Source organism: Pseudophryne corroboree, chromosome 3 (genome assembly GCF_028390025.1).
Source record: "Pseudophryne corroboree isolate aPseCor3 chromosome 3, aPseCor3.hap2, whole genome shotgun sequence".
Taxonomy (NCBI): Eukaryota; Metazoa; Chordata; class Amphibia; order Anura; family Myobatrachidae; genus Pseudophryne; species Pseudophryne corroboree.
In genome coordinates this window covers 272,904,408-272,927,975 of record NC_086446.1, presented here as the reverse complement: position 1 = coordinate 272,927,975, position 23,568 = coordinate 272,904,408, and the positions used below count along the sequence as shown (strand labels likewise).

Here is a 23,568-nt window from a genome sequence, read left to right as displayed (position 1 = left end):
ACTGCTATAAGAATATGCAGGTAAGCATCCTGTATGTCCAGGGAGACCATGAAGTCCCCAGGTTCCAAGGCCAGAACTATAGAGCGAAGAGTTTCCACACGGAACTTGGAAATCTTCATAAACCTGTTCAATGCCTTGAGATTGAGAATGGGCCGGGAGGACCCATTCGGTTTCGGGACTAGAAACAGCGGAGAATAGTACCCCCGGCCCCTCTGAGCAAGAGGCACTTGTACTACGACTCCTGTATCCAGGAGGGTCTGTACCACCGAGTGAACAGTTTTTGCCTTTGTCTGGTCCAAAGGGACGTCTGTCTGGCAAAATCGATGAGGGGGTCGGTTTTTGAAGGCTATGGCGTAACCTCGAGAGACGACTTCCCGTACCCAGGCATCTGAAGTGGACTTCAACCATTCCTGGGTATACCCTAGAAGCCGGCCCCCCACCCTGGGATCCCCCAGGGGGAGGCCCGCCCCATCATGCGGCAGGCTTATCGGTCTTGGCAGCTGGCTGATGGGCAGCCCAGGCTCTTTTGGGCTTCGGCTCACCAGGTTTGGAAGTGCGGGCCTGCTTATGGTACGCCTGACCTTTTGCTTTACCTGAAGGGCGAAAGGACGTACCTTTAGCCTTCGACACAGAAGGAGCGTTATTAGGCAGACAGGCAGTTTTGGCAGTAGCCAGGTCAGCCACTATCTTATTTAAGTCCTCCCCAAACAGAATATCTCCCTTGAAAGGGAGTACCTTCAGGGTTTTTCTACAGTCCAGATCCTCAGACCAGGATCTCAGCCACAATATCCGGCGAGCCAGGACTGACGTAGTAGAGGCCTTGGCTGCTAGGATACCGGCATCAGAAGCCGCCTTTTTAATATATCGAGAAGCTGTGACAATATATGACAAGCATTGTTTAGCATGGTCAGAGGAGATTTCAGCTTCTAACTCCAAGGCCAATGCTTCAATAGCCTCTGCAGCCCATGTAGCTGCAATAGTGGGCCTTTGTGCAGCACCCGTGAGGGTGTAAATCGCTTTCAGACAACCCTCCACACGTTTATCCGTAGGCTCTTTTAGAGACGTGACGGTAGTGACAGGTAGAGCTGAGGAAACCACCATCCTAGCCACATGTGAGTCCACTGGAGGAGGCGTTTCCCAATTCTTAGAAAGCTCCGGCGCAAGGGGATAGCGAGCCAGCATCTTCTTTTGAGGCACAAACTTCGTACCCGGGTTTTCCCAGGGTTCCTGACGTATATCCACTAGGTGATCAGAGTGAGGTAAAACTTGTTTATCCACTTTCTGACGTTTGCACCTATCTGGTTTCTTAGGAGGGACGGATGGCTCAGGATCATCCGTAATCTGTAGAATGAACTTAATAGCCTCCAAAAGATCAGGAACATCCACATGTGAACTACCCTCCCCATCAGCCGTATCTGAGTCAGAACCTGTGGGGTCAGTATATGTGCCGTCTTTATCAGAGGAGGTGTCAGTGACGGCAGTGGATTGTGAGGAGACAAGCGCTCGCTTAGAGGACCTCTTGGACTTAGGCGAGCGTTGGTCAGACTTTTTAGTAGTCAAGGACTGGTTCAACTTCTTTAATTGAGCAGATAAATTGTCCGCCCACAGCGGGTTAGCTGCAGGGACCACATATGGTTGTAACGGCATTGGGGGTCCCATAGAGGGTGCTAGTTTATGAACTAGCGTATGCAGAAGTGTGGAAAAAGCGGCCCACGGTTGGTCAGTATGTGCCTCCGCTGCCACAGTCCCACTGGGAGGCAAGGAGCCCCCAGAACCAGAGCCCACAGCTGCTATATTCTCCTCATATTTGTCTGTGGCTTCAGCAACACCAGCAGTGTGTTCCGCCCCAGAACCGTTACCCTCAGAAGCAGACATGATATAACTTGCAGTATGAGGTAACACAGTACAATTATCAGCAACACTATACCTCTAAACCCAAACCCCTGCGCAGTGTAGTCAGCACCAGCAGAGATAAAGGAGAGATATGGTGACTAAATCACAGAGAAAACTACGTAATACAGTATATCTTTGTGAAAATCCTATATTAGATAACACCTGACGCACCAAGCCTCCTCAGGTTATGGAATATAGGGATAGCAAGATGAGTGAAAGACACGAAATGGACACCACTCAGCTATCAAATGCACACACAAATAGTCACAGTTTGTACAATGAGGTTATTACTGACAATAATACTGCACTGGACTAGCTTATATATATAGCTATATAGTCAATAGATATAACACTACACAGTAAGAACTGGATGTATATCACAGGGTAATTGTACTATAAAACCCTGACTAAATGCACTCTTTCTTAACTATCACTGTCTAAAAAGGCAGGTAGAATACTTAAGTGTCATGTAAAGGCACAGCGCTGACAACCAGGTGGCTTTACATAGGAGGATTTGCCCAAGCAGTCCCAGGAACAGTGAGCTGAGGGATAATGGCGCCGCAGACACTGACAGGGAGTGAGGAAAAGACAGAGATGCAGCTCCAGGGCGGGAACACTTGCTAGAAATGGCGCGCTGGGGGAGGGGCTTCAGGTCTAAGCCTTATCCACTCTGCTATCAAAACCACCGGGTACTGTGGGTGATATAAGAATTGGTTTAGGGAGAAAACCTGACCTGCGCCCATGCCCTGGTGATCTAGTGGGATCGCCTGTACTGCCACAGTGTCCACCGCCAGCGCGCGGCCCGCCTCCCACTGACCGCGCCGGATTGCGATAAAGACCGGGTCCCGCAAGTGGGACCCACTTACCACCTCCCGAAGCACGGCCGCGCGATCCTGGAGAGCCCCAGCCGTGTGTGTCAATGTGAAGAAAACCGGAGCCTCCGCTGTAGGTACCCGGCAACCAGGGCTCGGGAGTGTACAGCGCCGCTGGGGAGAGCTGGAGCTGCAGCAGTGAATGTCACAAGACATTTACCACCGCTGCTGCCCTTGAAGTCTTCACTTTTTACCTCATAAAAATCTTTTCTTATGGCTGCTTGGAGCAGCCCCTCTGTTAAGTGCCTGCTTACTGCAGCACCAACTTACAAAACTGAGCTCCTGTGCTTGGAGGCGGGGTGATATTGGAGGCGGCGCTGTGCATTCTGGGAACAGTCAAAGCTTTGAGCCTGTTGGTGCCTCGGATCAAGATCCTATTCTACACCCCATTGTCCAATCCTTGTGGAGCCCAGTGTACCCCGCAGCAGAAATGGCTATGAACAAGACATCCATAGATATTTCTGTGTCTATTACACCGATTTATTCAACCTTACTATATATATATATATATATATATATATATATATATATATATATTTATTTCTCTTACGTCCTAGAGGATGCTGGGGACTCCAAAAGGACCATGGGGTATAGACGGGATCAGCAGGAGCCTGGGCACACTGAAAAGACTTAAACTGGGTGTGAAATGGCTCCTCCCTCTATGCCCCTCCTCCAGACCTCAGTTAGACTTTGTGCCCAGGACTGACTGGACACTCACTAGGGGAGCTCTCCTGAGTTTCTCTGGAAAAGACTTTTGGTAGGTTTTTTTATTTTCAGGGAGACCTGCTGGCTACAGGCTCCCTGCATCGTGGGACTGAGGGGAGAGAAGCAGACCTACTTCTTCTTAGTTTAAGGGCTCTGCTTCTCGGCTACTGGACACCATTAGCTCCAGAGGGTTCGATCACTTGGTGCGCCTAGCTGCTTGTTCCCGGAGCCACGCCGTCACCCCCCTCACAGAAGCCAGAAGACAGAAGTCGGGTGAGTATGAGAAGAACAGAAGACTTCAGGACGGCAGAAGACTTCAGTAACCAGATACAGTGCAGCGGTAACGCTGCGCTCCATGCTCCCACACACACGCCAATGATACAGGCTGCAGGGCGCTGGGGGGGGGGGAGGGGGGCGCCCTGGGCAGCATGTTACTGAGGTTTGTAGGGCTGGCAGATGCTTATTTCGGTGCCTCGGCACCGTTTTCGGGACCCCCGCCGGGATTTTCAAGATTTTAAACTTGGCGGGCTGAAGCGCGCCGGGAGGGGGCGGAGCTTATCCACACGGCTCACAGGCGCCATTTCTCCTCACACGCGGCATGTAGGAGACGCTGGTCCGGGACCTCCACAAGTTCCACTAAAGTAACGGGGAGCTTATCGAAGGGGGTGGGGGGGGGGCACAGTAGGTGGTGCAGATTTAGGGTTATTGAAGCAGCGCTGGTACATATATTTTCGTTGGGGGGATATATGGGCGCTGGGGTGCGAGCTGGCATACTCCCTCTGTGTTTCTCTATCCAGGCTTCCTTGTGGGCCTGTCCCCTGGCTGAGGCATTGTGTCTGTGTGTCGGTGGGTCGATACTCCGTGTCGACATGTCTGAGGCTGAATGTTATTCACCGGAGGAGGTTATTGGGGGGGCAGATGCGGGTCTGGAGTTGGCTCTGTCGGCGCAGGCGACACCTGATTTACTTGCACTGTTGAATACAATTAATTCTAATGTGGCTTCTTTGTCAAAGAGGTTAGATAAATCTGAGTCACAGACACAGGTGTGGAAAAAATCCATGGAGGATGCTTTGTCGCAGGTACAGACCCCTTCGGGGTCGATGAAGCGGCCGTATACTCAAGTGGTAGATACTGATACTGACACGGATTCTGAGTCCGATGTCGACTTCACTGAGGCTCCTTTACATCCAAGATTAGTTAAGAGTATTCAGTACATGATTGTGGCTATAAAGGATGTGTTACGCATTTCTGAGGAACCTGCCGTACAGGAAACAAGGATTTGCTTGTTTAAAGAGAAAAAACCTGAGGTGCAGTTTCCCCCTCTCATGAGATGAATACTCTTTGTGAAAAGGCTTGGGAGTCGCCGGACAAGAGGTGGCAGATTCCCAAGAGGATTTACATGGCGTATCCTTTCCCCTCTATTGATAGGGGAAAATGGGAGGCGTCTCCAAATGTTGATAAAGCTTTATCTCGTTTGTCTAAGAAGGTGGCGCTTCCGTCTCCTGACACGGCAGCTCTCAAGGATTCGGCGGATCGCAAGCTGGAGACGTCTCTGAAGTCCATTTTCACTAATACGGGTGCATTGCTCAGACCTGCTGTGGCGTCGGTATGGGTGAGTAGTGCTATTGCTAAATGGGCTGAGAATTTAGCTGCTGATATGGATACCCTTGAGAAAGATACTGTTCTTTTGACTCTTGGTTATATCAAGGACGCTGCAGATTACCTGAAGGATGTGGCGAGGGATGTTGGTCTCTTGGGGTCAAGAGCCAATGCCATGTCGATTTCGGCCAGGAGGGTGCTGTGGATCCATCAATGGAATGCTGATGCCGATTCCAAGAGAGCTATGGAAGCTTTACCCTTCAAAGGTAATGTCCTGTTTGGGGACGGCTTGGCTGACCTGGTTTCTACCGCGACTGCGGGTAAGTCGTCTTTTCTTCCCTATGTTCCCACACAACACAAAAAGGCACCACATCAGCAGATGCAGTCCTTTCGTCTGAATAAATACAGGCGAGGAAAAGGTTCGTCCTTTCTCGCTTCAAAAGGTAGAGGAAGGGGAAAGAAGTCGCCTGCAGTGTCAGGCGCCCAGGACCAGAAGTCCGCCCCTGCCGCTACCAAGTCCACCGCATGACGCTGGGGCTTCCCTGGGGGAGTCCGTACCGGTGGGGGGCCGTCTGCAGTTCTTCAGTCGGGTCTGGGTTCAATCGGGCCTGGATCCGTGGGTTCTAGAGATTGTATCTCAGGGTTACATGCTGGAGTTTCAGGAGACGCCCCCTCACCGGTTTTTCATGTCGGCCCTGCCAGTGTCTCTTCTGGACAGGGAGGTGGTGCTGGCAGCAATACAAAAGTTGTGTCATCAGTGGGTTATTGTTCCCGTTCCCCCGTCTCAACGGGGGGAGGGGTTCTACTCGAGCCTTTTTGTGGTGCCGAAACCGGACGGTTCGGTCAGACCGATTCTGAACCTAAAGTCCCTCAATCCATACTTGAAGGTTTTCAAGTTCAAGATGGAATCTCTTTGAGCGGTGATTGCCAGCCTAGAAGGGGGGGACTTTATGGCGTCAGTCAACCTAAAGGATGCCTACTTACACGTCCCGATATATCCTCCGCATCAAGCTTTCCTAAGGTTTGTGGTACAGGATTCTCATTACCAATTTCAGACGTTGCCGTTTGGGCTTTCCACGGCCCCGGGGATTTTCACCAAGGTCATGGCAGAAATGATGGTTCTCCTTCGCAGGCAAGGGGTTACAATTATCCCGTACTTGGACGATCTCCTGATAAAGGCGAGGTCCAAGGAACGGTTGCTGAGGAGTGTAAATTTGGTACTGTTGGTGCTGCGACAGCACGGTTGGGTGCTAAATTTGCCGAAATCTCAGTTGATTCCGGCCACTCGGCTGTCTTTTCTGGACATGATTCTGGACACGGAGTTACGGAGAGTATTTCTTCCAGAAGAAAAAGCTCTAGAACTGCAGTTGATGGTCAGGGAACTTCTGCGGCCGAAGAGTGTGTCCATCCATCACTGTACTCGGGTTCTGGGGAAAATGGTTGCGGCGTACAAAGCCATTCCGATTGGCAGGTTTCATGCCCGGGTGATTCAGTGGGATTTGCTGAGCAAATGGTCCGGGTCTCACCTGCACATTCACCGGAAGATAAGTTTATCTCCCAGAGCCAGAATTTCTCTCCTGTGGTGGCTACAAAGTTCTCGCCTCCTAGAAGGACGCCGCTTCGGTATCCTGGACTGGGTACTTCTGATAACAGATGCAAGTCTCCGGGGCTGGGGTGCTGTCACCCAAGGAAGAAACTTCCAAGGGAAATGGTCGCTCCAGGAAGCGTCTCTCCACATAAATATTCTCGAGTTAAAAGCCATTTACAACGGCCTGCTACAAGCAAGAAGCCTTCTTCAGGGTCGATCTGTCCTGGTACAGTCAGACAATCACAGCGGTGGCACATATAAACCGTCAAGGCGGAACAAGGAGCAGGGCGGAAATGGCGGTGGCCACAAGAATCCTTCGCTGTGCGGAACAACACGTGAGCGCCCTGTCAGCAGTCTTCCTACCGGGAGTGGACAACTGGGAAGCAGATTTCCTCAACAGATCTCAATCCGGGAGAGTGTGCTCTTCACCAAGAGGTTTTTGCGGAGGTGACGAAGCGTTGGGGAATTCCGTTGGTCGACATGATGGCGTCTCGTCTCAACAAGAAGCTCCCGAGGTATTGTTCCAGGTCAAGAGACCCCCAAGCCAGTGCGGTGGACGCCCTGGTGTCTCCGTGGGTGTTCAAGTCCGTGTATGTGTTCCCTATACTTCCTCTCATTCCAAAGGTACTGGGGATCATTCGTCGAGCAAGGGTTCAGGCGATTCTCGTCGTTCCAGATTGGCCAAGAAGGGCCTGGTATCTGGATCTTCAGGAATTACTTGTGGAAGATCCTTGGCCGCTTCCTCTAAGAGAGGACCTGTTGTTGCAGGGTCCGTGCGTGTTTCCAGACTTACCGCGGCTGCGTTTGACGGCATGGAAGTTGAGCGCCAGATTTGAGCTCGTAAGGGTATTCCCGGGGAGGTCATTCCTACTCTCATTAAGGCTAGGAAGGAGGTTACGGCAAAACATTATCACCGTATTTGGAAGAAGTATGTTTCCTGGTGTGAGACTAAAATGGTTCCTGCGGAAGATTTTCATTTGGGTCGTTTTCTCCACTTTTTGCAGGCAGGTGTAGATGCAGGCCTGAAATTGAGCTCCATCAAAGTGCAGATTTCGGTATTGTCTATTTTCTTTCAAAAGGAATTAGCTGTCCTCCCTGAGGTTCAGACGTTTGTGAAAGGAGTATTGCATATCAATCCTCCGTTTGTGCCTCCTGTGGCTCCATGGGATCTTGACGTGGTCTTACAGTTTCTCATGTCTCCCTGGTTTGAACCTTTGCGTAAGGTTGAGTTGAAGTTTCTCACCTGGAAGGTAGTCATGTTGTTGGCACTGGCGTCTGCCAGGCGAGTGTCTAAGTTGGCGGCCTTATCTCATAAGAGCCCGTACTTGATTTTTAATTCAGATAGGGCGGAATTGAGGACTCGTCAACAATTTTTACTGAAGGTGGTGTCTTCGTTTCACATTAACCAACCTATTGTGGTGCCGGTGTTTGTCCTGTATGCTTCTAACAAGATTGGTCATCCTGCTTCGAAACAGACTATTGCACGCTGGATTTGTAGTACGATTCAGCAGGCTCATTCTTCGGCAGGGCTACCAGTGCCGAAGTCAGTGAAAGCCCATTCTACCAGGAAAGTGGGCTCGTCTTGGGCGGCTGCCCGAGGCTTCTCGGCTTTACAGCTTTGCCGAGCGGCCACCTGCTCGGGTTCAAACACTTTTGCTAAGTTCTATAAGTTTGATACCCTGGCTGATGAGGACCTTGCGTTTGATCAGTCGGTGCTGCAGAGTCGTCCGCACTCTCCCGCCCGGTCTGGAGCTTTGGTATAAACCCCATGGTCCTTTTGGAGTCCCCAGCAACCTCTAGGACGTAAGAGAAAATAGGATTTTGGTACTTACCGGTAAATCCTTTTCTCCTAGTCCGTAGAGGATGATGGGCGCCCATCCCAGTGCGGACTGTTACTTGCAGTATATTCTTGTTAATTAACGTGGTTTAGACACGGGTTGTGTATTTCTGGTTTTCAGCTTGTTGCTGTTGTTCATACTGTTATCTGGTTTACTGTTACTCCGGTTGTACGGTATGTTTGTGGTGTGGGCTGGTATGTTTGTAGCCCTTAGTTTAAACAAAAATCCTTTCCTCGAAATGTCCGTCTCTCCTGGGCACGGTTCCTATAACTGAGGTCTGGAGGAGGGGCATAGAGGGAGGAGCCAGTTCACACCCAGTTTGTCTTTTCAGTGTGCCCAGGCTCCTGCGGATCCCGTCTATACCCCATGGTCCTTTTGGAGTCCCCAGCATCCTCTACGGACTAGGAGAAAAGGATTTACCGGTAAGTACCAAAATCCTATTGTGTATATATACTGCTCAAAAAAATAGAGGGAACACTAAAATAACACATCCTAGATCTGAATGAATAAAATATTCTTATTAAATACTTTGTTCTTTACATAGTTGAATGTGCTGACAACAAAATTACACAAAAATTATCAATGGAAATCAAATTTATTAACCCATGGAGGTCTGGATTTGGAGTCGCACTCAAAATTAAAGTGGAAAAACACACTACAGGCTGATCCAACTTTGATGTAATGTCCTTAAAACAAGTCAAAATGAGGCTCAGTAGTGTGTGTGGCCTCCACGTGCCTGTATGACCTCCCTACAACCCACACAAGTGGCTCAGGTAGTGCAGCTCATCCAGAATGGCACATCAATGCGAGCTGTGGCAAGAAGGTTTGCTGTGTCTGTCATAGGGGTGTAGTATGGTATGCCGGCGGCCGGGCTCCCGGCGACCAGCATACCGGCGCCGGGAGCCCGACCGCCGGCATACCGACAGTGTGGCGAGCGCAAATGATACCCTTACGGGCTCGCTGCACTCGCCACGCTGCGGGCACGGTGGCGCGCTATTTTATTCTCACTCCAGGGGGGTCGCGGACCCCCACGAGGGAGAATAAGTGTCGGTATGCCGGCTGTCGGGATCCCGGCGCCGGTATACTGTGCGCCGGGATCCCGACAGCCGACATACTGAAGACCACCCCTGTCATAGTAGTGTCCAGAGCATGCAGGCGCTACCAGGAGACAGGCCAGTACATCAGGAGACGTGGAGGAGGCCGTAGGAGGGCAACAACCCAGTAGCAGGACCGCTACCTCCACCTTTGTGCAAGGAGGAACAGGAGGAGCACTGCCAGAGCCCTGCAAAATGACCTCCAGCAAGCCACAAATGTGCATGTGTCTACTCAAACGATCAGAAACAGACTCCATGAGGGTGGTATGAGGGCCCGACGTCCACAGGTGGGGGTTGTGCTTACAGCCCAACACAGTGCAGGACGTTTGGCATTTGCCAGAGAACACCAAGATTGGCAAATTCGCCACTGGCGCCCTGTGCTCTTCACAGATGAAAGCAGGTTCTCACTGAGCACATGTGACAGAGTCTGGAGACGCCAAGGAGAACGTTCTGCTGCCTGCAACATCCTCCAGCTTGACTGGTTTGGCAGTGGGTCAGTAATGGTGTGGGTTGGCATTTCTTTGGGGGGCCGCACAACCCTCCATGTGCTTGCCAGAGGTAGCCTGACTGCCATTAGGTACCGAGATGAGATCCTCAGACCCCTTGTGAGACCATATGCTGGTGCAGTTGGCCCTGGGTTCCTCCTAATGCAAGACAATGCTAGACCTCATGTGGCTGAAGGGTGTCAGCAGTTCCTGCAAGACGAAGGCATTGATGCTATGGACTGGCCTGCCCGTTCCCCAGACCTGAATCCAATTGAGCACATCTGGGACATCATGTCTCGCTCCATCCACCAACGCCACGTTGCACCACAGACTGTCCAGGAGTTGGCGGATGCTTTAGCCCAGGTCTGGGAGGAGATCCCTCAGGAGACCATCCGTCACCTCATCAAGAGCATGCCCAGGCGTTGTAGGGTGGTCATACAGGCACGTGGAGGCCACACACACTACTGAGCCTCATTTTGACTTGTTTTAAGGACATTACATCAAAGTTGGATCAGCATGTAGTGTGTTTTTCCACTTTAATTTTGAGGGTGACTCCAAATCCAGACCTCCATGGGTTAATAAATTTGATTTCCATTGATAATTTTTGTGTGATTTTGTTGTCAGCACATTCAACTATGTAAAGAACAAAGTATTTAATAAGAATATTTCATTCATTCAGATCTAGGATGTGTTATTGAAGTGTTCCATTTATTTTTTTGAGCATTGTATATATACATATATATATAACATAGATGAAGTTTGGCACTCGTCAGACATGTACTTAGCTGCAGCCGGTGCCTTCATAAAGGGTAATCACAGGAGACAAAGATGCGGCACTCAGGGCTTTTGAAAAATACACAGCAACAACTTCTTGCTTTGCAACGTTTCAGTAGACCAACCTACTGTCGTCAGGCTTTAATATCAAATAAAAACATGTACATACCTTTATATCATCACCTCGTGCAATCCCGCCAGCTCGCCCCGGGACCACTCACCCGCCGAGCCGTGCAGGGAATGACGTCATCAACAAGCGACGACGCCGTGACGTACCCTTCACCATGGTAACAAATGTAAGCAATGCAGCGGAGAACTGTGTGTGCTGAAAGCATATGGAATGTAGTAATCATTACAATTCAAACACAACTTTGTAATAGATTAATCATAATCAGTACACAAGCTGCAACAATATTATATATAGGATACTCATTGAGGACATCAATAGCTATATTATTTAAAAAAACATGAATAAGAGATTGATTCATTAAGCCCCCGTGGGTGTATTACCCCAAGGCGCAGAATCCATTTAGATTCTAATTGTAATAGTTTGGCACCTCTATTTCCTCCTCTCATATCTGCTGGTATATGATCAATCATTCTGTACCTTATACTATGTATTGGGTGTTTAAAATGAGCGAAGTGCCTGGCAACCGGCTGTTCACTGGTGCCAGTATCTAAGGCATTTCGAATAGCTGAACGATGGGCAGACATCCTCTCTTTGAATTTACGTTCGGTCTTGCCGATATAGCTAAGACCACAGGGGCATATAATTTGATAAATAATAAAATTGGAATTACAAGTCAGTTGGTAATGGATAGGGATTTTTTGCCCTGTCTGGGGATGGTTGAAACTGTCTCCCGTGAGCAGGTATTGACACGTTACACATGCACATTTAATATTTCCAAGCTTGGGATTCTTACCTAAAAAGGTCTTAGCTGAGGATTCTCTTTTTAATTTAGCTACATCTGTCTTGACTAACCAATCTCGCAGATTTCTGCCGCGTGAATAACAGGCTCAAGTTTGACTACCACTTTATTTGTAAAACCTACGGATAAACAACAACTTTTACATGCTAACAGCTGCCATCCTAAATCAATGACGAGGGGACTTCCTTACTCTCAGATGATTAGGATTAGGCGAATAAACAGCAACAATGATATAGCGGAGTTACAAATAGACTCTCTCATTGATAAATTGTTAATTAGAGGCTATTCGTTAAAAGCATTAAAGTGCTCTAAAAACAAGGTAATGTCTCTAGATAGAGAGACACTTCTATCCAGTACCAAAAAAACTAGTGGGACTAAATCTGTTCTACCATGGGTAAACAAATTTCACACTAAATCTTCCCAGATTAATACGATAACCAAAAAACACTGGCCTATTATCACCTCAGATGATAACCTAAATTTGAAGGACACCAATTTAATGCCGTGTTATTCACGCGGCAGAAATCTGCGAGATTGGTTAGTCAAGACAGATGTAGCTAAATTAAAAAGAGAATCCTCAGCTAAGACCTTTTTAGGTAAGAATCCCAAGCTTGGAAATATTAAATGTGCATGTGTAACGTGTCAATACCTGCTCACGGGAGACAGTTTCAACCATCCCCAGACAGGGCAAAAAATCCCTATCCATTACCAACTGACTTGTAATTCCAATTTTATTATTTATCAAATTATATGCCCCTGTGGTCTTAGCTATATCGGCAAGACCGAACGTAAATTCAAAGAGAGGATGTCTGCCCATCGTTCAGCTATTCGAAATGCCTTAGATACTGGCACCAGTGAACAGCCGGTTGCCAGGCACTTCGCTCATTTTAAACACCCAATACATAGTATAAGGTACAGAATGATTGATCATATACCAGCAGATATGAGAGGAGGAAATAGAGGTGCCAAACTATTACAATTAGAATCTAAATGGATTCTGCGCCTTGGGGTAATACACCCACGGGGGCTTAATGAATCAATCTCTTATTCATGTTTTTTTAAATAATATAGCTATTGATGTCCTCAATGAGTATCCTATATATAATATTGTTGCAGCTTGTGTACTGATTATGATTAATCTAATACAAAGTTGTGTTTGAATTGTAATGATTACTACATTCCATATGCTTTCAGCACACACAGTTCTCCGCTGCATTGCTTACATTTGTTACCATGGTGAAGGGTACGTCACGGCGTCGTCGCTTGTTGATGACGTCATTCCCTGCACGGCTCGGCGGGTGAGTGGTCCCGGGGCGAGCTGGCGGGATTGCACGAGGTGATGATATAAAGGTATGTACATGTTTTTATTTGATATTAAAGCCTGACGACAGTAGGTTGGTCTACTGAAACGTTGCAAAGCAAGAAGTTGTTGCTGTGTATTTTTCAAAAGCCCTGAGTGCCGCATCTTTGTCTCCTACATATATATATATATATATATACAAATAAAAAAGCTGCGCATTACAACCCACTTTAAACTCATATATTAGTCCATAAATAGCAGTCTGTGTCCTGTTGTTGGATGTATGCTGCTAACCCAGCGCTTAATCAACAGTTCTGAACACTATAGAATGTCCCCAAACCTACAGCGCTTTTATATTCAACATATATTGCACCATTTTTACTGTGCCCCCGCCGTTTTGCACCCTGATATTTCAGCAGTGTGAGGAAGGACCAGCGTCTCTGAGAGAAAATGCCGCTGGCTGTGTGAGCTGTGAGGGCTAAGCCCCGCCCCCATAATGGCACGCTTCAGTCCCGCTATTTTTGTTAAAATCTTTATACTGGTGGGGGTTAGGACAGTGCCCCAGCACCTATGTCCCCTGTTGGCAGTCTAATATTGAGGTATATATGCTGCCCAGGGTGACCCCCCCCCCCTGCTCCCTGCACCCTGTAATCACTAGTGCCTCTGTGTGTGGAAGCATGGCGCGCAGCGTGCGATCGCTGTGCGGTACCTCAGAAGCCGTCACTGAAGTCTTCTTTGCTTCTTCTAATCACCTGTCTTCAAACTTCTGGCCCTGCAAGGGGGGTGACGGCCGGCTCTGGGAATGAGCCCCTAGGCGTACCTAGTGATCAAACCCTCAGGAGCTAATGGTGTCCTGTAGCCAAAAAAGTAGAGCCTTGAAACTCACAGAAGTAGGTCTGACTTCTCTCCCCTAAGTCCCACGATGCAGGGAGACTGTTGCCAGCAGTTCTCCCTGAAAATAAAAAAACTAACATAAAGTCTTTTCAGAGAAACTCAGTAGAGCTCCTCTGTAGTGCATCCAGTCTACCTGGGCACATATTCTAAACTGGAGTCTGGAGGAGGGCATAGAGGGAGGAGCCAGGTCACACCCTTTGAAAGTCTTAAAGGGCCCATATCTCCTGCGGATCCAGTCTATACCCCATGTTTCTTGAAGTGACCCCAGCATCCTCTATGACATATGAGAAAATCTAAATGTATTTGCACCCCTGGGATTGCAACATGGGCTTAATTCAGACCTGATTGCAGCAGCAAACTTGTTCTCTAATGGGCAAAACCATGTGCAGTGCAGGTGGGGCAGATATAACATGTGCAGAGAGAGTTAGATGTGGATGGGGTGTGTTCAAACTGAAATCTAAATTGCAGTGTAAAAATAAAGTAGCCAGTATTTACCCTGCACAGAAACAATATAACCCACCCACATCTAAAGCTCTGCACATGTTATATCTGCCAAACCTGCAGTGCACATGGTTTTGCCCATTTGAGATCAATGTTGCTGTTACGATCAGGTCTGAATTAGGCCCCATGTTTTGTCCAGATACAAAGTTACCTTTTCTTACTATTATTAATTCTTGTTTTACTCCTAATTCAGAATCGGGCCTATTAGATGGCTGATATAAAATAGGATAACTGCAATTCTGTAACACATTGTGGGGAGACGGCACAAATTTGGAGGTATTTCCAGTTTATCAGTAGTGAATACATAATGTTTAGCTAAATATAGTGGACAGATTTTAACCACATCTCAGAGGGTGCAGTAACTGAAACGTGACCGCTACTTTCCAAATGACGGATTTTGCTCACTACGGATATTAATGATGGGTGAGCTCCATCGTGGGAAATCACTTTCGGTATGAAGGATACGCTGATCATCAATGCTGCTGAGAGAGAACCGAGTGTTTGAGAATCGAGCAAAACCATCTCGGTAAAGCCAGGCTCGTAGGGGAACATACTGAGGATAGAGATCACATTACTACACATCATATAATATTTGATTAGCGAGACTAATATAAACATCTGGTTGCTATTAGTTACAGCAAAGATTCTACTTGCACTATTTACATCCACATGACCGTAGCTCAAAAGACATTCAGAAGTTCAGCATCAGTAAATGTGATTAGTATTATGTCATAAATCACAGAACACTGGATAATGGAGTATGAGTATAGAAGTGTACAGTGGATGACAGAAGACAGCTCAAATTTGAAGATAGCGAAGAATACATCGAGCTAGTATAGAAGGTTGGTGAGAACAGATTTATGGGTCAAAGTCTGAGAGTTCATTTCAAATAAATAGTGGTGCTGAATGCTTTGCACAACTTTAAAATAATCTGAAAACAAAGACATAAAGAGGAATATATTATAGTAACAACCGTAAAAAAACAGTGCTCAAAGTGACCCGGTTTACAAAGGTATGGCATACCAGCACTTCAAATGCACTGACCCGGAAGTTGTTGTTTCCAAAGAAGCAACAGTGCAGGAGTAGCTTGTGTCATGTAGCATGTAGTACAGCCACACACTCCGAAGCCCTGCTGTGCCACCTGCCCACCTGTGTAACTACACGTCCAGCTTCACCCATGGCTGCCTGCCAGTGCCCAGCACCTATTGTCATGAACCTCACTGGCGCTGAAGAGATCCAGTCTCTCTCCCCACCAGGCTTGTTGTCTGTGTGACCATCTGGTGGTAGGTCAGTTAAATTGCATATAAGGGGGAGGGGAGAAGGGAATATTGTTGCACAGGAGAATAAATTTAGGTAAATTCTACTATTAATTGCAAGTGTTGAATATGTCACAGAAAACCCCTAATGTCAATTTATATTATATATGAATATATAAATAGGGGGTGCTACCACAGATCATGCAATAACTGTAAAGGGAAAAAAGAAGAAGAAAAGGATCTGTTTCCGGTGCACACAGATTTAAAAATTAACTTTTATTATGACCTTAGAATGCAGAGAAGAATATACTATTTCATCCGAGTCTTCTCCGATGAATTGATGCGAAATATTAAAAAACAGGAATACAGTAGTGTGTAAATTGACAAGACTATGTGTGATAGAAAAGAAAAATAGATATAAAAAAACCTCCGGCTGAGCGTCTTTTTATGTGTCTATTACCAATCTGAACTGTCTCATATAGTTGATTTATAATATATTCTAACTTGACAGTACTACAATAGTATCTTTAATATGATACAAATGTTTGCGTCTGGGTTTACTCAAAATATTTTAAAATATGACTCAAATGTTACTCTTTTGGTTTTCCCAGACTGATAGATCAATGTGTTACAATGTTGTTCTATTAGCTCATCTAAGAAATTCTGGCTCTCTGCCCAGATTATTAGTATAATAGATACTCAAGAATAACTGACAGTCTCCTTCCAGAGAGTTATAGGGAAAAAAATAAGATTTTACTTACCGATAAATCTATTTCTCGTAGTCCGTAGTGGATGCTGGGACTCCGTAAGGACCATGGGGAATAGCGGCTCCGCAGGAGACAGGGCACAAGAATAAAAGCTTTAGGATCAGGTGGTGTGCACTGGCTCCTCCCCCTATGACCCTCCTCCAAGCCTCAGTTAGGATACTGTGCCCGGACGAGCGTACATAATAAGGAAGGATATTGAATCCCGGGTAAGACTCATACCAGCCACACCAATCACACCGTACAACTTGTGATCTGAACCCAGTTAACAGTATGATAACAACGAAGGAGCCTCTGAAAAGATGGCTCACAACAACAACAATAACCCGATTTAGTTAACAATAACTATGTATAAGTATTGCAGACAATCCGCACTTGGGATGGGCGCCCAGCATCCACTACGGACTACGAGAAATAGATTTATCGGTAAGTAAAATCTTATTTTCTCTGACGTCCTAGTGGATGCTGGGACTCCGTAAGGACCATGGGGATTATACCAAAGCTCCCAAACGGGCGGGAGAGTGCGGATGACTCTGCAGCACCGAATGAGAGAACTCCAGGTCCTCCTCAGCCAGGGTATCAAATTTGTAGAATTTAGCAAACGTGTTTGCCCCTGACCAAGTAGCTGCTCGGCAAAGTTGTAAAGCCGAGACCCCTCGGGCAGCCGCCCAAGATGAACCCACTTTCCTTGTGGAATGGGCTTTTACAGATTTTGGCTGTGGCAGGCCTGCCACAGAATGTGCAAGCTGAATTGTACTACAAATCCAACGAGCAATCGTCTGCTTAGAAGCAGGAGCACCCAGCTTGTTGGGTGCATACAGGATAAACAGCGAGTCAGATTTTCTGACTCCAGCCGTCCTGGAAACATATATTTTCAGGGCCCTGACAACGTCAAGTAACTTGGATTCCTCCAAGTCCCTAGTAGCCGCAGGCACCACAATAGGTTGGTTCATGTGAAAAGCAGAAACCACTTTAGGGAGAAATTGAGGACGAGTCCTCAATTCTGCCCTGTCAGAATGAAAAATTAAGTAAGGGCTTTTATATGATAAAGCCGCCAATTCTGACACACGCCTGGCTGAAGCCAGGGCTAACAACATCGTCACCTTCCATGTGAGATATTTTAAGTCCACAGTGGTGAGTGGTTCAAACCAATGTGACTTAAGGAACCTCAAAACAACATTGAGATCCCAAGGTGCCACTGGAGGCACAAAAGGAGGTTGTATATGCAGTACCCCTTTTACAAATGTCTGAACTTCAGGTACTGAAGCCAGTTCTTTCTGGAAGAAAATCGACAGGGCCGAAATTTGAACCTTAATGGACCCTAATTTTAGGCCCATAGACAGTCCTGTTTGCAGGAAATGGAGGAAACGACCCAGTTGAAATTCCTCTGTAGGGGCCTTCTTGGCCTCACACCACGCAACATATTTTCGCCAAATGCGGTGATAATGTTTTGCGGTTACATCCTTCCTGGCTTTGACCAGGGTAGGGATGACTTCATCTGGAATGCCTTTTTCCTTCAGGATCCGGCGTTCAACCGCCATGCCGTCAAACGCAGCCGCGGTAAGTCTTGGAACAGACAAGGCCCCTGCTGGAGCAGGTCCTTTCTTAGAGGTAGAGGCCACGGGTCTTCCGTGAGCATCTCTTGAAGTTCCGGGTACCAAGTCCTTCTTGGCCAATCCGGAACCACAAGTATCGTTCTTACTCCTCTCCTTCTTATGATTCTCAGTACTTTTGGTATGAGAGGCAGAGGAGGGAACACATACACTGACTGGTACACCCACGGTGTTACCAGAGCGTCCACCGCTATTGCCCGAGGGTCCCTTGACCTGGCGCAATATCTGTCTAGTTTTTTGTTTAGACGGGACGCCATCATGTCCACCTTTGGTTTTTCCCAACGGTTTACAATCAGGTGGAAGACTTCTGGGTGAAGTCCCCACTCTCCCGGGTGAAGGTCGTGTCTGCTGAGGAAGTCTGCTTCCCAGTTGTCCACTCCCGGAATGAACACTGCTGACAGAGCTATCACATGATTTTCCGCCCAGCGAAGAATCCTTGCAGCTTCTGCCATTGCCCTCCTGCTTCTCGTGCCGCCCTGTCTGTTTACGTGGGCGACTGACGTGATGTTGTCCGATTGGATCAATACCGCCTGACCCTGAAGCAGGGGTTTCGCTTGACTTAGGGCATTGTAAATGGCCCTTAGTTCCAGAATGTTTATATGAAGAGATGTTTCCATGCTTGACCACAAGCCCTGGAAATTTTTTCCCTGTGTGACTGCTCCCCAGCCTCTCAGGCTGGCGTCCGTGGTCACCAGGACCCAATCCTGAATGCCAAATCTGCGGCCCTCTAGTAGATGAGCACTCTGCAGCCACCACAGAAGAGACACCCTTGTCCTTGTCGACAGGGTTATCCGCTGATGCATCTGAAGATGCGATCCGGACCATTTGTCCAGTAGATCCCACTGAAACGTTCTTGCATGGAATCTTCCGAATGGAATTGCTTCGTAAGAAGCCACCATTTTTCCCAGGACCCTCGTGCACTGATGCACTGACACCTGGCCTGGTTTTAGGAGGTTCCTGACTAGCTCGGATAACTCCCTGGCCTTCTCCTCCGGGAAAAACACCTTTTTCTGGACTGTGTCCAGAATCATTCCTAGGAACAGTAGACGTGTCGTTGGAATCAGCTGCGATTTTGGAATATTTAGGATCCACCCGTGCTGACGTAACACTACCTTGCTACTCCGACTTCTAACTGTTCCCTGGACCTTGCCCTTATCAGGAGATCGTCCAAGTAAGGGATAATTAAGATGCCTTTTCTTCGAAGAAGAATCATCATTTCGGCCATTACCTTGGTAAAGACCCGAGGTGCCGTGGACAACCCAAACGGCAGCGTCTGAAACTGATAATGACAGTTTTGTACTACAAACCTGAGGTACCCTTGGTGAGACGGGTAGATTGGGACGTGGAGATAAGCATCCTTGATGTCCAGAGACACCATATAGTCCCCCTCTTCCAGGTTTGCTATCACCGCTCTGAGTGATTCCATCTTGAATTTGAACCTCTTTATGTAAGTGTTCAGGGATTTCAGATTTAAAATTGGTCTCACCGAGCCGTCCGGCTTCGGTACCACAAACAGCGTGGAATAATACCCCTTTCCCTGTTGTAGGAGGGGTACCTTGATTATCACCTGCTGGGAATACACCTTGTGAATGGCTTCCAAAACTGCCTCCCTGTCGGAGGGAGACTTTGGTAGAGCAGACTTCAGGAACCGGCGAGGGGGAAACGCCTCGAATTCCAGTTTGTACCCCTGCGATACCACCTGTAGAATCCAGGGGTCCACTTGCGAGTGAGCCCACTGCGCGTTGAAATTCTTGAGACGAGCCCCCACCATGTCTGAGTCTGCTTGTAAAGCCCCAGCGTCATGCTGAAGACTTGGCAGAAGCAGGGGAGGGCTTCTGCTCCTGGGAAGCGGCTGCATGGTGCAGTCTTTTTCCCCTTCCTCTGCCCCGGGGCAGGAAGGAATGGCCTTTAGCTCGCTTGTACTTATGGGAACGAAAGGACTGAGTTTGAAAAGACGGTGTCTTTTTCTGCTGATGTGAAGTGACCTGGGGTAAAAAGGTGGATTTTCCAGCCGTTGCCGTGGCCACCAGGTCCGATAGACCAGCCCCAAATAACTCCTCCCCTTTATACGGCAATACTTCCATATGTCGTTTGGAATCCGCATCGCCTGACCACTGTCGCGTCCATAACGCTCTTCTGGCAGAAATGGACATAGCACTTACTCTTGATGCCAGGGTGCAAATATCCCTCTGTGCATCACGCATATATAGTAATGCATCCTTCAAATGCTCTATAGTTAACAGTATATTGTCCCTATCCAGGGTATCAATATTTTCAGTCAGGGAATCCGACCACGCGACGCCAGCACTGCACATCCAGGCTGAAGCGATTGCTGGTCGCAGTATAACACCAGTATGTGTGTATATACTTTTAAGAATATTTTCCAGCCTTCTATCTGCTGGTTCTTTGAGGGTGGCCGTATCAGGAGACGGTAACGCTACTTGTTTAGATAAACGTGTGAGCGCCTTATCTCATTTAACTCATCTGACTCAGGGAAAACTATTGGTAGTTTTTTCACACCCCACATAATACCCTTCTTTGTGGTACTTGTAGTGTCAGAAATGTTCAATGCCTCCTTCATTGCCGTGATCATGTAACGTGTGGCCCTACTGGACATTACGTTTGTCTCCTCACCGTCGACACTAGACTCAGTATCTGTGTCGACCCACTGAGGTAACGGGCGTTTTAGGGCCCTTACGGTGTCTGAGACGCCTGGACAGGCACTAATTGATTTGCCGGCTGTCTCATGTCATCAACCGTTCTTTGCAAGGTGCTGACATTATCACTTAATTCTTTAAATACGATCATCCAGTCAGGTGTCGACTCCCTAGGAGGTGACATCACTAACCCAGGCAATTGCTCCGCCTCCACATCATTTTCCTCCTCATACATGTCGACACACACGTACCGACACACAGCACACACACCGGGAATGCTCTGATAGAGGACAGGACCCCACAAGCCCTTTGGAGAGACAGAGGGAGAGTCTGCCAGCACACACCAAGCGCTATATATATATATATAGGGATAACCTTATATAAGTGTTATTCCCTTATAGCTGCTGTTTATATAATTTTTAGCTGCCAATAGTGCCCCCCCTTCTCTTTTTTACCCTGAATCAGTAGCAAGTCTGCAGGGGAGAGTCAGGGAGCCGTCCTTCCAGCGGAGCTGTGAGGGAAAATGGCGCTTGTGTGCTGAGGAGATAGGCTCCGCCCCTTCACGACGTCCTTATCTCCCGCTCTTTCTGTAAAAATGGCAGGGGTTAAAATACATCCATATAGCCCAAGAGCTATATGTGATGTATTCTTTTGCCAACCTAAGGTATTATCTGTTATATTGCGTCTCAGGGCGCTCCCCCCCAGCGCCCTGCACCCTCAGTGACCGGAGTGTGAAGTGTGCTGAGAGCAATGGCGCACAGCTGCGGTGCTGTGCGCTACCTTAGTCTGAAGACAGGATCGTCTTCTGCCGCCGATTTCACCGGACCTCTTCGCTCTTCTGGCTCTGTAAGGGGGCCGGCGGCGCGGCTCCGGGACCCATCCAGGCTGAACCTGTGATCGTCCCTCTGGAGCTAATGTCCAGTAGCCTAAGAAACCCGATCCACTCTGCACGCAGGTGAGTCCGTTTCTTCTCCCCTTAGTCCCACAATGCAGTGAGCCTGTTGCCAGCAGGACTCACTGAAAATAAAAAAACCTAAAATATACTTTTATTCTAAGCAGCTCAGGAGAGCCACCTAGCCTGCACCCTTCTCGTTCGGGCACAAAAATCTAACTGAGGCTTGGAGGAGGGTCATAGGGGGAGGAGCCAGTGCACACCACCTGATCCTAAAGCTTTTATTCTTGTGCCCTGTCTCCTGCGGAGCCGCTATTCCCCATGGTCCTTACGGAGTCCCAGCATCCACTAGGACGTCAGAGAAATGATCCATACAGTATATTCCCGTATTAGTAATAGTACATTAATGTGGATATATCCGCTCAATTTTGTCAAGAAATAAACGTGGAATTACTGGTACATACTCATATGTGTTGATAATTTAATAAGTTTTATCTAAATGTCCACATGTGGACATCTCTCACATAGAGTGTCAGATGTCCTCTTTGGATAATCGAATCCCCGAAACAGAACAGGATTAAGCCACCTCACAGTGTCATGGGTGGGCTCTCATATCAGGAGAGTAGAGATTTTTTCAAAATATTGAGAGCATCCAATCCTTGACTGCTATGTTATATCTCTCAAGTATAGTGTCAGACGTATTAATACCACTAGCAGTCAGTGTGCTCTTTATTCGAAAGTAGGAGTTTTTCTAAGAGCTTCTATCCTGTTCATGTTCCATCCGTCTTTCATATATAGTGCCAGGAGACAGATATAATAACTAGCACATTCAGTGCACTATAGAGGATTTTAAATATAAATGATTTTACCTCTCACTCTTGGTGTCAGGTATGTTCCGTTTACATATGAGTATGTATCCTAGCCCACTTATAGTTGAGCATATATTTTTTTACATACTACAGTAGGGACAAAATGTAATTTTCAATACTAGACCCCTTTTAAACTCAAATCATTTGTATTTATAAAGATGGGCTACCCTATCAATTGTCAGTGGTGCTCATCTAGTATGCAATTCAATATCCACCACAAAACGGGGGTGAGTATGAGTAGATCGTTGTTATCATAGTGTATATATATCAATTAGCATCATATAATTTCCCTCTCCCTGCGTTGGTTAGTGTATGTTGTATCTATAAGGGAGTATATTCATACAGAGAAAGCAGTATCCACATATATAATACCCCTATAAGGAGGGGGAACAGTATACAATTATAATCCGTATCGGATAGTTGTTTAGCCTATATATGTATGTATAACTGTTTATATGAATTGCTGGGCAGGAAGAGACATTCAGAATGCACGTGTCATGTTGGTGCCGTGAGCTTTAATCAGTATCTATGATACACATATGCTAAGGAGTATGGGTAACTCTCCAAGGCTTCGTATCCTGTAGACACTCTTAAATGATTTTAGCACATATATATATATATATCGCATGTGAGTAGCTCACTCATTCATACAGATATATCGGCATCCGTTATATAGATTCAAACAGATTATCAAAAAGATATCTCACTAATTATCACTCCCATGCATTTGGATCAGCATGTTTATTACATAGTAATTTGATTGGTAGTTCTGTGCATGCTGTATGAGAATGCACGACGCTGGAGCTTCCAGCATATATGCCGTGCCGTACGCGGCTTTTTAGTTTCAAAGATGAGCAAACATGATTTAAATATACATTGGTTAGATATTAGACTAGACACGTAGGACACCCAGCCGGTCCGTCCTACGTACGTTTCGCAAAAAGCTTCGTCAGGGTAACCCGAGACGGGGGAAGCGTAATCCTTTTATGTGGTCCGCATCCAATCGTCGTTTCTCACGGACTTTCAAAATTAGGTTGGCGCCAAG

The 23,568-nt window shown here is 47.2% G+C and overlaps 1 protein-coding gene across 1 annotated transcript in view; it reads right to left on the bottom strand.

The window, feature by feature from the left end:
- Positions 1–23,568, bottom strand: part of TTLL9 (tubulin tyrosine ligase like 9) — a 121,479-nt gene that overhangs the window by 28,966 nt on the left and 68,945 nt on the right. Inside the window, exon 9 of the mRNA XM_063959114.1 lies at positions 14,938–15,025. Within this exon, the coding sequence (XP_063815184.1) occupies positions 14,938–15,025 (88 nt within the window). The remainder of the gene's footprint in view (positions 1–14,937; positions 15,026–23,568) is intronic.